This window comes from Alligator sinensis, unplaced genomic scaffold (assembly GCF_000455745.1).
Source record: "Alligator sinensis unplaced genomic scaffold, ASM45574v1 scaffold125_1, whole genome shotgun sequence".
In the NCBI taxonomy this organism is placed as follows: domain Eukaryota; kingdom Metazoa; phylum Chordata; order Crocodylia; family Alligatoridae; genus Alligator; species Alligator sinensis.
Window position 1 is genome coordinate 4206831 of NW_005841893.1, and position 13549 is coordinate 4220379.

A 13549-nucleotide genomic window follows, 5' to 3' on the forward strand; every position below is an offset into this window, starting at 1 on the left:
ACCATCCCCCCTGCACCCCACTCCCTCTGTCACCATGGGGGCCTCAATCTGCCCCCCCCTGCCCCTTCCCCCTCATGCCCCTCCTCCTCAACACACTTCATTGCTGGACACTGCTGCACATGTGGCCTGGCTGTGTTTCTGACCCCTGCAGCAGGCTCGGCTGGGGGCTGGGGGCTGGGGGGGAGGTGTGTGCATGCCCCACCACTCCCTCCGGCCTTCTGTGTACCACTCACAGGTTGTCTGCATACCACTTGTGGTATGTGTACCACAGTTTGAGAAATGCTGGTATAATGTATTTATTTTACAGAAAATGGTATGTTTATCTGAACGACCATAAAAATAATTAATGCTCTACTACTCAACAATTTCTATATTTTGTGATTGTTATTAGCTGGTTTTATATGTAGCTTGCACTATGACAAAAGGAGACAACATTAATGGAAAGATTGGTTTCATTTGCATATGATGTACTTTATATTTTGCCAGAAAATGTGTCATTTCTAGTGTTTTTCTGTGGTAGGAAATTTTACTGCTGCTGACAATGACAAGAATTACCTATATGCATAGTATAAAATTAGTTGCTTAGATACTTTAATGTCGATTCCTTGCATAGTTTTTATAATATATTGTTACCAAGGACTAATAAATTCTGTACGTTTGCAAAAGCAAATGTGTTAGTGAGACTTCTAGGCTCAACCTATACTGAAAGATTGTGTGCCCTTGCAAAAATCAAAGGGGAATATGGATTCAGTAGAGAAATGTTTTTGTTCTTTATCCCACTGCTCTTATACTCTTAGTTGCCACTTTCCTGATGTTTTTTTTCCTATTAAATAAATAAAACTAGGACTGGCATTTTATAAACATGTATCCTTAAGTGGAAGAAGTGGACACCTCTTCTTTTGTAAATTAATTATTAGTATCAATACATGTAAAAATGATAAAAAAATGTAATGTGGCAGAACTGTTGTGACTATGAGTCAGGTTTTACACATACTGAAAAGATTCTTGCTACATATATTTTTGGGTAAGGTACTACTCAGTGTGAGTAATGTAATCAGATTACAGGCCCGTATTTGTGTTCTTTTTAGTAGCTGGAAAATAGAATATATTTGTATTTGGGCAACAGGCCTAAACATTGCATGAGGTTGGGGAGTAGAAGTGTAGATTTCAGAGTTAATGTTCAAGTGTGTAGACATATGTATATGCTGCTGTCCTGGTTACTTGTTGGTGATTAAGTTCATTTAAATATGCCTTACATAGCTCACCATATACTTTTGACAATGAGCATATTTTTTAATTCATGGACTAAAGGAAGTTCTTGTCTTTTGTATGACAAAGTGCTGTGGAAATTGGTTCTAGGAGGTGAGCTAAAAATAATCTGGTATATTGGAAATCTATAAAAAAGATGAATAAAGTAAACTAGAAACATAATTAATAGAAACTTCATCTCTGTATCATGTTGGTCCAGAGCAGGGGTATCAAAAATATGGCCCTTGGACTGGATCCATCTTGCAGAGCCATGTTATCTGGTCTGTAGGATGCCTGGAGGGGCTAGGAATTTAGGCAAAGGGCCCACTTCCAAAACCTGGGTTCTGGAGTCCCATTGGAGATGTGTGTTAGTAGAAGGGTGTGAACGATGGCTACATTAACCCCCATGGCTCCCTTCACCACCCAAGGTGAGTTTGAATCTGGTTCCCTGAAGAGCCCGCCAGTACAGGTCCAGCCAGGCATGGAAAGAGAGGTCACCTGTTTGATACCTCTGATCTAGAAAATTAGAATATATAGCCAAGTTTAAACATTAAGAATCTGTGACAATCAAAGAGGAGTTTTGTTTCCCAACGTAAAAAATAAAATCAAACATTTTTTGCTTAAATCATTACTATATATTATAATATGTGTAGAATCCAAACGGTCTAGACAGCGGTGTGACAACTGAAGAATTCATTCCAATAAATAACTTGATAGAGTGGGATGACCAATTAATATTGATGCTGTGGCCAATTTTGAATTCAACTTTTAACTGCTTACTTAGGGTTCTGTTATAGGTTTAAAACATTTTAAATCTGTGAAATGTTATGGTGTCATAACATTAGGACAGTTTCAGAGCAGTCACAGGTTAAGGCTTAATGCCATCTCACACCTGCACAACTGACTTGCCACTAGAGAGTTGGTGAATAGAGGCTTGTAGAGGAGCCAGGATGCTATTGTTCCTCTGGAGTGACAAGGGAGTGGCATGTGTCACAACCCAAGGGTGTGATTTTTGTTTTGTGAGTGCTTCGGCACTGCTAAATTGTTCCTGCTAAATTGCAGCTTCTTTGCACGGTGGAGTTTTCTGCTGCAGAGGAAAACCCCGGTGCAAAAGAGTTCCCGCCACCAGTAGCTTTCTTTGCAGGGTGCATTTCTTTGTTGCAGCACAGAAATGCACGTTGCAAGGAGTTCCCGCCATTCGTATTCAAATTTGTGCCCCACCATTGGCTAGTTCTAAATTATTCCCACGTGGCGGCTAGTGATTGGCTTGCTAGCCGTATAAAAAGCTTGAGTGGTTTCCACCCAAGTTGGAGGACTCCACAAACACCAGGAGGAGGAGACTTCACGTCTCGTGAAGATCTCTAAGCGCTGCGGAGCCTATCGGACCCAGCGTGAATATCAAGAAGGCAACAGGGGTCTGATCAGCCTCTAGCCTCTCCCCGTCGCCGAGCGCAATCCTCGACGTATCCCTCTTCCCTGCGCGCACAAGTTCCACAGAGCCTAGCAAACTTCGTGTGAGTCTATTCAGAGCTCTTTTCTTTGAGTACTGTCTTCGGTTGGCACAACGGGCTCGTGGTTTAGAGCCTCCAACCGGATGGGCTAGAAGAATGTTCACGGGAAGGAACTCTAGTCCGCCTCTCTTCTTTTCTATCTGTAACTGCAACTCAAGCAAGTTTTCCTGCCTTCACTGCGACCATCTTCGGTGTAAGTAAATAATCTTAAATCAACCATTACGCGTCCATGACTAATTCTAGCGTGTCGCCTGTTTTCTCCGACCCAGCATGCCCGGGCTGCTGGCCACAGCCCGCGCGGCGCGAAAAAGGGCCCAGATCGCTCCCGGCCCGCACAGCATGTAACTCAGAGGTGCAGCAGAGACAGGTAAAAGGAGAAAGAAAAAATTGGCATATGCTAAGCAAAAAATATTACATATGATGTGCTGCTTGATCCTATGAAAAAGAATTAAATCAAGATCTGATGTGGTGCAAACTAAAGAATTTATAGATAAAATAACTTGGTAGTTGCCATGCTGGAGAGAGAAATCATCTCCTAATTTCAGTAAATCATTGGTTTGTTTATAAACCAGAATTAACTTTCTTTTTTTTATGCATTTCGTCTAATAACTTGGTTTGCTGAGTATGTCTTAAGAAACTGCTCTTTTTTTCAGTGAATTCATAAAAACTGTAAGTTTTAACTGCCTTTGCAGAAACAATGCACTTCTTCCGGTATTAAAGGGGTTCAGCTGGGTCTCTGCTTAGAGTCTCATGGTCATTGTAAATAAGCCTTACTTTTTGTACCTGTAGATTTTATCTTTGGTAAGTGTATGGAAAGATCGCACTATTTTCAAAACTCCGAAGGCTTGTGTTTCTATCAATATAAAATTACTTGATCTATATTACCATTGCATTCTATTTTTTTAAAAGAGCCTTTGGCAGGCATGGACAATAGGACTTAGACAAACCTGGCGTTTTTGCTGTCATTATATTAAAATAAACCAGTGTATATAGTACCTTTTAGTTTGAAGTAGCTGGTCGTACTTTTTGCTTGTAGTAGATAGATAATTCTATGATGCATATATGACATAATGATCCACATACCGGCCCATTTAATACAGTTGTTAGAGGAATTCAATTTAAAATTCAGTGTGTGCGCTGAGGCAGGACAACCCAAATTAACAAAACATGGAGCAACCAAAATGGTATACTGATGCACTCAAACTCCTTGTTCTGAAGTTAAACTGTGGTGTTTCTCTTAGTGGTGTTAAACCATTAAACTGTGGGTTTTCTCTTACTGGTTACTTGAGATGTCAGGTCCATGTGCCTAGGAACTGTTTTGTATGAGATGGTTGATACATGGAGGGGTGAGGGTAGAGAAGGAAGAATAAAAATGCCTAGCTAGTTTAGCCTGTAAATATCTCTGTGCTTCTAAGTACTATTTATATAGTGCTGTACATGTTCAAAGAGCAGTACAATTCTGCCTCAGATCACTGGGATAATACAGGAGGGTTCTTACTAATGTTTGTGATCAGGTGCCTCACAGTGAATTGGAGTGATTTTTGGGACTAGCACTCAAGTACTCTCCTCCATCCCTATTCCCTTAATGATGTGAAAGAGTACACTAAAGTCTATGCTGTTGGTTGTTGCTTGTGACTCACCTGAATAAGTTTGTAATGAATGTATTGTCTCTCTTGAATTGAGCCTTATCCGTTCTGTGCTGAGCACGGAGTCTGTGGGCAGTGAGACTGTGTAGTCAGAGAAAGCACACTTCCTTTGGCTGCATGGTCTCCCTTAAATTGAGCCCCACGCACTCCATGCTGAGCATGGAGCCCCCAGGCAGAGAGACAGTACAACTGGGGGAAATTTTTGCTTTCCTCAACTACATGATCTCTCTGTCATTAAGTGCTTAGAGTGGCTGTTCTCAACATGGGGGGAGAAGGAGAAGGAGAAGAGGTGTGGAGACAACTACAGATTTGGAGGTGGGAAGAGGTAAAGTGACCGAGAGCTGTGCACCCTGCGATGCTGCAGGTACGGAAGTAAAGAATTTTACCTTCTTTGACCATTCAAACAATACCCTGGAATGGGATGAGTAAAACATTTCAAAGATAAATCTTGTTCTGAGTGGCATATTTTTTAAATGTTGAGAGGGTACTTATGATGGGTTCACACCCTTTAACAGGTGAATGCTTCCATTTTAAGTGCCTTTATGGCAGTTTAAAGGTAACGTGTAACAAGGCCCTTATTCTCCTTGCAGTTTCAGTTTGATACGGCTAAACTTATACAGCATTCAGATATGCTATGAAGAGTTTTTTGGGTTTTTTAACGTTGCAAGAAGCTTTAGTACAGTGATGGGTAAATCTCTGTGTTATCATGTATCATTTTGATTCTGTAAAGTTTTCTGGGATCCTTGAATATAAAAACTGCTGCTTCAAATTAAGACACCCATTGTTATTTATTTAAAAAGTGCATACCAGCACTACATAAGAAGAAACTTTGCTTGAGGAAAACAAGAAATGAAAAATGTGAAAATAAAATAGCCTCCTTGGAAAGAACTAGTGGCTTTCATCATCAATCTTATATATGAAAGCTATTAGCCTGCAGTCAGGCATATTCTCATTTCTGTAATGAAAGTTATGAACGGATAATAAGGGAATACACTCTAGTATATGAAAATTGCTTGCTGCCTTGTTGCCACTGTTTCATGACATTTTAGTTAATTACACTGTGCCATAATGACTTACTGCTGTCTGAGCAAAGACTCCAAAAGATGGAATTGGAGGTGTTTTGGGAAGCTATACCTACTCTACATCTCCTTCTGTTTCCGAAGAATAAACAGTTTATCAAATGTTTCACACGTCTTGATCCAACAAACAAATCTCTGCAGTTTTAGGAAAGCTGCTTTCATGTTAAATCATGTCAGTGGGTTATTCAGCCACAGTGAACTGCTCATCTGGTAGTTTCAGGAGATTTTGTTCACTCCGATGTAGTTTTACTAGGAAGTAGGATGCTATTTAATGTCTTCCTAGTTCAATGCATTTTCCTAGTAGTCCTTTTTTAATGAGGCTTGGAGACTACAGTGGTTAAGGTTACATATAACAGTTACATTTTTGTTGGGAGAATTGCCACTTTTCTGTTATAAGCTAGGAACATACAAGCATTCATTGAATTTTTCCCAAAGAAGACATTTGGAAGATCTTCCCTGCAAGAGAGATTCTTTTGCAAGAATGAATGCCCGCATGATGCTCCATTCACTGCCCTCTAGGTCTGGTCCAGGAGGGGAGTGGAACAGCTGCCAGCTGCTCACTGCCTCCTTCCCAGACGGGAATGCCAGCTGGGTAGTGTGGGCATCAGTTTCTAAGTCAGCAGGGACAGGAACCAGGGTCAGGGGAGGCTCTCCCAGCCCCATCTGGGCTGTACACTGGATGATTTAAAAGTTGTGGGATGTGGTGGGGAGCTGCCTATTGATGGCCTGCCTCTTTCCCAAGCAGGAGAAAGGACAGGCTATCAATTATTGGGCTCCCAAGAGGCAGGGGTGGCCCAAGGCACAGCTCTCTAGTGACTCCTGGCTGGAGAGCTTACCTGTGTAGCCCTCCAGTCAGGACACTGGTATGCATGTCCTCTCAGGCTATTTTTCTAAGAATTTCTCTGAAATCCCTATCGCTAGACATGAATGCCTATTTGGGCACATCTACACAATCTTTAATGCTCCTTAATTACTGTGCATTTAGTTTAGTACTTGTTTAATGAAGTATGGTACTGTATGTTCCTAGCTTCTAACAGAAGAATGGCAATTCTCCCAAGAGAAATGTAACTGTTATATGTGACCTTAACTACTGTAGTCTCCAAGCCTCATTAAAAGTGGACTACTAGGAAGTAGGATGCTGTTTAATGTCTTCCTAGTTCGATGCGTGTATGGTTATTTTATGATGCTTACTGTGCATTAGCCTAATAACATTGTGCAATAGGCTATTAGCATGGTTTTTAACCACCTCGCTATTATGCAGTGTTATTGGGCTAATGCGCAATAGACGTGCCCTCTGTAGTTTAAGTCAGGTTATCAAGTAGAACGTTTTCTGTAGGCGCTTTTAAAGTAGGGATCAGAGAGCTCTGGCTGTTCAGTTTTATGTTAACTTTAGAAAACTAAATATTCAAATGGTACCACTTTTCCCATTAAATTAAGAACAAAAGGTTATGCTCAGTCTCATGATGTACAAGCTTTGCGTCTTGATGGGGTGGTCTTAATCCTGCCAGTTGTTCTACCTGGTACGTGTATTCTCTGACATACATTTGCCAAATGTAATCCATGTGCCAGTGGGATGTGAATGTTGTCATTTTCACACACCTGATTTTAGTTAATGATTATAACCCAAAGTGTTTTCCTCTTAATTTTTATTTGTCAATGCCTATAGTTAACATCCCAGATGTGGGAGAAGTATATAGAACTTGTCTATGAATTCAATCTTGTTATGGTGTGCAATGTGTATGATAGTAACTAAGTCATGAAGCACCTGTTTAAGCAATTGATGAAGATGACACTTGAGAAACAGACATTTCTGTTTCTGTTAGCTCACATAAACAATTCAAGAAGGCTCTTAAATATATACAAGTCTAAAGAATCCTGGAATATGTCAACTGTAGTCAAACAAAATTGTTTGAACTATATATAAGGGTCATGGTACAGATTCTCATGCCAAAATCTTTTGAATTGCTGTCCATGTTTAGGCCTTGTCTGCTCTTTAGTTTAATCATTCATGGTTTAGTCATGATCCCTGCTGCATGTCTTCTCATTCTTCTTTGTGAGTTACTGGCCTCTTCAGACAGAAGAGCTGCTACTCCTGTTCTTGCACAACTGAATAGGCAAGCATGAGGAGTGAATAGAGACGACACCAAGCCATGCCCTCCCTCTCATCCTGCCTTGTCCTATTTAATACATCTTGAGCCACTTGGAAGACGGAATCATCTCGGCTGGGAGAAGGGCTCGTTCGTCTTATATCCTTGTGGAGGAACAGCAAATCAGGATTGTTGTTATTTTATCACAGTTTCAGACAGAGTTCAGCTTCCTGAGCTAGTACGACTAGCCATTGTCACCCTCTTAAATTAGAATAGAAAAGGATATTAAAGTGAAATATATATTACTTTTTCTATTACTGTCACAAGTAATGTTTTTGTAATCTATGTTAATAGTTCTCATTGGGTGTGTATACAGGGGGTGCTGCATTTGAGTTTAGAGCAAATTACTGCACAGTAAGCATCACCGTTTACATGTGCAGATGCTTACTATGCAGTGATTTGCTCTAATTGCAAGTAAATTTGCTACCTGTAATTACAAGTAGCAGATTTACTTGCAAGTAATTACTGCATTGTATGGCATGTGTAGATGACCAACCAGGAGCAAGTTTGTTCCTCATCAGCTGGGCAGCAGGGAACAGGAGATTGCTCCATGCCCCTGGGAGCTGCTTGCTGCCAGGGTGGGTTCCACCACCGGAGTCCGGGCAGAGACAATGTTCACCTGCCCCTGCAGCAGGGAGCTCCCATACCCTGCTCTGCAATCGCAGAGAGGGGGCTGGGAGTTGCCTCCTTCTGGGACAGGGGGAAATTGCCCTTGCCCAGGCTTTGGCAGGGGCTTACTGCTAGCTGCCCCACTGGTGGATTGGGGCAGGAGGTGGGGCCTGCCCTTCCCCTGCAGCTCTTTCCCAGCCTCCTGCTCCCCCAGTCAGGGAGCCAGAACCAAGAGCTTCCTGATGCCAGGGAAGGAGGACATTGTCTCCATCTGGGCTTCACCACCAGAGCCCACCCTGGCAGCAGGCAACTCCCTGGAGATAGGGAGAAATTTTGCAGCCCCTGGTAGGAGCTTAGAACTCCCCCTGGTTGCTGCAGGGGTCCCGTGCAGGGCCAGAGGTGGCAGGAGCAGACTGCTGCCAAGAGCAGCAAATCTGCTTCTACATCCCCCCATTTGTAGATGCCTGTGCGGAATGGGTTTACTCTAGAGTAATTTAGAGTAAGCCCACCCTGCAGTATTTGCATGTGTAGACATGCCAGTTATGCATCACTTGACCAGAGTCATGCTAATACTGAAAAAAAATAACTTAGTTTTTACACAAGGATATTGCAGAATAAAAACTGACCGTTGGTGCTGGGAAACACTTACATGATGAATATGCCAGTGAATGTAAACATTCAACAAAATGTTTGTGAATATTTCACAGACAATTAAAGAAGAGTCCAGTCGTAAAAACATCTGACGGTCTCATAGGCTGGCTTTCATTGTAATTGGTCACACAAATTTTCCTCCATTTCTTCTGAGAAATCTCATCCATTAAGATGAATTTAGTCATCCCATAAGGAGGAAATTAAGATATAAAGCCTACTCCAGTTAAAGGATTCTATTTAAGTGAAATGGGAAGCTTTCTGGGCCAGTCATCTTAGAATCTAAGACTGATATGACGCATTCCTTTAAACTTTACCCTGTCACTGTCTAAAATAGATTTGATGTGCTTTAATTTGTATACAAAAAGGTAACTTTTTAAAAAAATGGGTCACTGCATTTTAAGTGATCTTGCTTATATATGATATACTCAGCTATGCATTTATGAAACTATTACATAAGAAGCTGCTGCACTTTGTACAGTACAACCGATTTTTACTTCCAGCTTTTATTCAGTTCATAAATATAGGCCGTGGCTGTAAAGGAAATCTATATCTTCCTAAATGCATAGCAGTGAATGGTGACTAGTTAAGTGCTAAATTACTGGTGACTCGTGCAGGTTAGATTTGAGAATGCTTGAAACAAATATAGTTTAGTTTCTCTTAGGGGTCACATATAGTTGAGGATTCTTTTGTTAGAAATTATTGGTCCAGATCCACAGCAGAGGGAAGTTATCATGTTCCCAGTTCTACAAATAGTCCAGGCTTCCTAATACTGCTCAATATGTATCTGAGTGACAACTGAGAGAAAGCATGGTACGGTGTGTTAAGCATTAACCTTAAACTGAGGAGACCTGATCCTCTTCCTGTTTGTGCAATTTCTGTGTTTTGACACCTTGTAGATCCTTGATAGGTGAAATGTTTGAAGAGCTTTAAAGCCCTCCAAACAGTGAGCAAGCAGACATGCACAGCAGAAGAAGTACTTTAGAAATAGCCGAAGTGCTTAAAAAACGGTCCTGAAAAATCAAAGAGCATATTTGAAGCACTTCCTTTTGATGAGCTTCTTGAAATATCTGCGCACTCCACACTGTGTGACATGAGGTTGCTTGGTCCTCTGGCATCCCACAATGCTATGTCCCTACCACCCCCTCCCTCCCCCCAACAGAGTGAGGGTGTGTATGCGTGTGTGCAAGGCAAACAAACAGACAGTGAGCACAGTGTCTTGTGCTCTTGGCTGTGCTTGAGAGCCTCTGGAGGTTCAGAGTCATTCAAGAAATCCTTCTTGCTGCCCGCCAAGAATCCGTTTATGTCTCTCGGCCTCTGGTCTCCTGAGGCTCTGGTCTCTTCAGAAGAGCTTCAAATTCATGCTTGTCCATGGCCTTACTTCACCACCTGTGCTTTTTCCTTCCCCTCTCTCCTCTGCTTGGGCGCATCCACACATGCAAGCATGTGCACTTGCAGGAGCTCAAATAGAAGCAGTGCAAATTTGAGCCAGGGCTTTTTGCCTCAGCGCACATGCCCAGATATGCACTTTGTTGTGCAGCAAATTGTGCCACTTGGGGTAAAATAATTCTGTCTGCCTCCTCCCAGAACTGTGATGGGGTAGGCAGCCTGCTTCAGCACTGAGGCAAGGACCGAGCCGCCGGTTGCCTCAGGGCACGGTCCAGGACCATGCCTTGCCTTGCTTTTTTCCCCCAGGGCATTTTTTGACACTTGGATATCCAGGGGTCTAATTGTGCCCCTGTGGCGCAAATTTGCAGTGCAGGGAACGTGTTTTTGTTCCCACACGTGTGTCTTGCATCGTCTCAAAGGGGTTTGAGATGCTGCAAGTGGCACATATGTGCTCATTTGGACGCACCCTTTTGTCCATCTACTAGATTAGGTAGCTCCTCCAGGTAGAAATGGCCTCCTTCTCTACATCCCTAGAATGCCTGCTACCATAAGGACCTGGTTTTAGTTAAGCCCTTTAGGCACTGTTATAATAGAGATAATTAGTAAAATAATGGAAATAAATGAAGGCTATTTGCCTCTTGTGACCCTTAGTATCTGAAAATGAAGAATAATTGCTAAAGAAAACTTCGCAAGCCTTCTCATGCTTTGGAGTTTAATTATTGCTTGGTTAATATCTAAAAGGGAGGGGATTTGGGGAATGTTGCTTTATTTAAGCTATTCTTATTTCTGCTGCAATTTTTAACTTGTGACGAATATAGACTAAAACAGGGTAGTGTCAGATTCTGGCACCCCAGAGTGTACCTACTGGATGAGTAAATCCACATGTAAACATATAGACATGGGTTTTCTTAGAGTAAGACTGACCAGACCTGGGCTTTAGATAGTGTGAAACTGTTACAGCAATTGAAGTCTGATCAGTCTTTTATTTTCTTTCTTGATTGTATTGTTAATGTCTTCCCAATACTGCATATTTAAAATGAACTCTGAGTGCCCTTTTTTAAACTCTATTTTGTCTTTGCAGTTTGTCGGGAAGATTCATGCCAGTCCATAGTCTCCTGTGCTGCTGTAGTGCTTGCTCCTGTAGAATCACCTGTGGAAGCAAAGAAAAAGGAACATCCAAGAATGCCTGATGTGGCCAAACAGTGAGTTCCTGGTTAAAATTATATTAATTATTCAGCACAATTTGAGCAGCAAAACCACATCTGCCATCAGATGGGCATGTGCAACACCTTTTTATTTTACCAGGATTTGGGGATATATGCCCAAGGGCACAAATTAAGTCAAGGCTAATCATGTTTCATTTATTTAACAGCAAGAGCCTTTCTGGGGGTTCTTGTTAGGAGGTAGTTCTTCAGTATATTTTAGGTAATAGGCATTTACAATCCAGAAAACAGAGTGGAAAGAGGTTTAATAAAGTTATTTATTTTCTTTGATAATTATCTTTCGTACTGTCAGTTGTTGAATTTTATAACGAATATTTATTCCTAAATACTTACCTCTTCTTTTATTTCAGTATTTTTCAGTGACTGTTTTGTTATTTTGATAAAGGGTAGGGTGACAGTTTCAGGAGTGTAGTGGTGGACATTCAAGTAAATCCTATTAAATTAGATAGTGTGGTTTAATACTGCGCACCACTGCTTTGGATGAGAATCATAACCACAGCATGGACACAGCAGCTTTTATCTTGAGATACCAGGCAGGATGGTTGTTCCTTAACTATTGGGTGCTTGGAGAACGAAAGACATATTTTTTCAGGAAACATACTTTTCTTGGTGATTACATGTAGTCAAAATTATAGGCTTTATATTTTTAAAGTACAAAAGATAATTAGAATTCTTATTGGCAAGTATGTATTTCATGATATTTATTTTTGCTCAGCTTCCAGTAAGTCAAAATAATATGACTTTTAAAAACAGGACTTCTATATTTCCAGATCTCAGTTTGAACACCTACAAGACTTGGAGGGCTAGGCCCTGAGCCTCAATATCTAAAAAAAAAAAGTTTGGATCAAACTTATAACCATCTGGGTTCTTTTTCTTTCTATGTAACTTGTAATAAAACTGAACTGAACAGCAGACCTGAAGTCTCTTTCTCCATCTTTCCCACCCTTTGCTTGAATTTAGAACTGTATCAAGATCTGAATTCTATGATTTATCTAATTGTAACTTCATATTGCACATTAGTGGTAAACTGCTACTGTGTATCTCCCTACAATTAAATGATTAGTGGTACCAGGTACAGCTAATCAGATTGCTTAGGTACCAATACTTTGGCTCATTTTATTACAGTGGAACATTTTCATAGGTGCAGTGTATGCAGTGGGCATTTTAGTGTATAATTCTATCTCTGAATGCAAAGTATTTGTGAAAAGTTTTAGGATTTTTATGCTGGACTTGGATCCAGAGGATTCAGTGGGATTAGCTCAAACACCATAATAAATTTGCATTTACTCTCCATTAAGAGGTGTACCTTCAGTGTTGTTTGTTCAGCCTTCTCTTCTATTAATTTGGTCGCCAGTTTTACCTTGTAATCTCTCATGGATTCAATCTAATGCAATTTCTGTATGTTCAGCATGTGCCTGAGAGTTGAATGATGCTTTCTGGCTGACTTTTCCCTCCACCTAATTGATATTAGCAAGGTTGTATTTTTTTCCACTTTAAAAATCACACTGACAGTATCTTCAAACACACCTTGGCAATCGCATAAATCTTACTGTGGTCTCATGCACAGAGAGGTCTTGGTAACAAGCTGTGACCTCTGATACTGCACAGATTTGTATGTCTCCAGATATACCTGGCAGGTTCTTGGAATTCTAATAAAAAAAAATCAGACTTTACCCCTTATGCTGCCATAGCTGACACTTTTGAATGTATTCATAAGAAGCAGCAGCATTGGCTAGCATTTTATCATTACAATTAAAGTAATACATCTTCCGAAACATTCAGTTCTGGATAAGAAACACCTATCCAGAATTTCGTAGCACATCAGAATTTCACTATGTTGTGGAAGAGTAAAGACGGTCTGATATTATAAAAGCCTTAGTCTGTCTGTCCATAACACTTTATTTGCACTCTGATTGATTGTCTGAAACAGAGTGCTTCAAGCAGTGTGGCAGAGCACTGCCATGACATCAGGGACAGAGCAGGAGGGGTGGGGGTGAGGCCAGCACCCCTGTCTTCACACCCTACCCCCCTCCACCCCTGCTCCCTGCA

At 41.1% G+C, this 13549-nt stretch overlaps 1 protein-coding gene across 4 annotated transcripts in view; it reads left to right on the forward strand.

The window, feature by feature from the left end:
- The window catches only part of CCSER1 (coiled-coil serine rich protein 1), a 331818-nt gene extending 319383 nt beyond the window's left edge, over positions 1–12435 (forward strand). For all 4 annotated transcript variants that reach the window (XM_025197303.1, XM_025197302.1, XM_014517133.2 and 1 more), the window contains 2 exons: positions 11359–11479; positions 12271–12435. In XM_025197303.1, coding sequence (XP_025053088.1) covers positions 11359–11479; positions 12271–12307 — 158 coding nt within the window. In that variant the 3' untranslated portion in view covers positions 12308–12435. The remainder of the gene's footprint in view (positions 1–11358; positions 11480–12270) is intronic.
- Positions 12436–13549: the final 1114 nt, after the last annotated feature.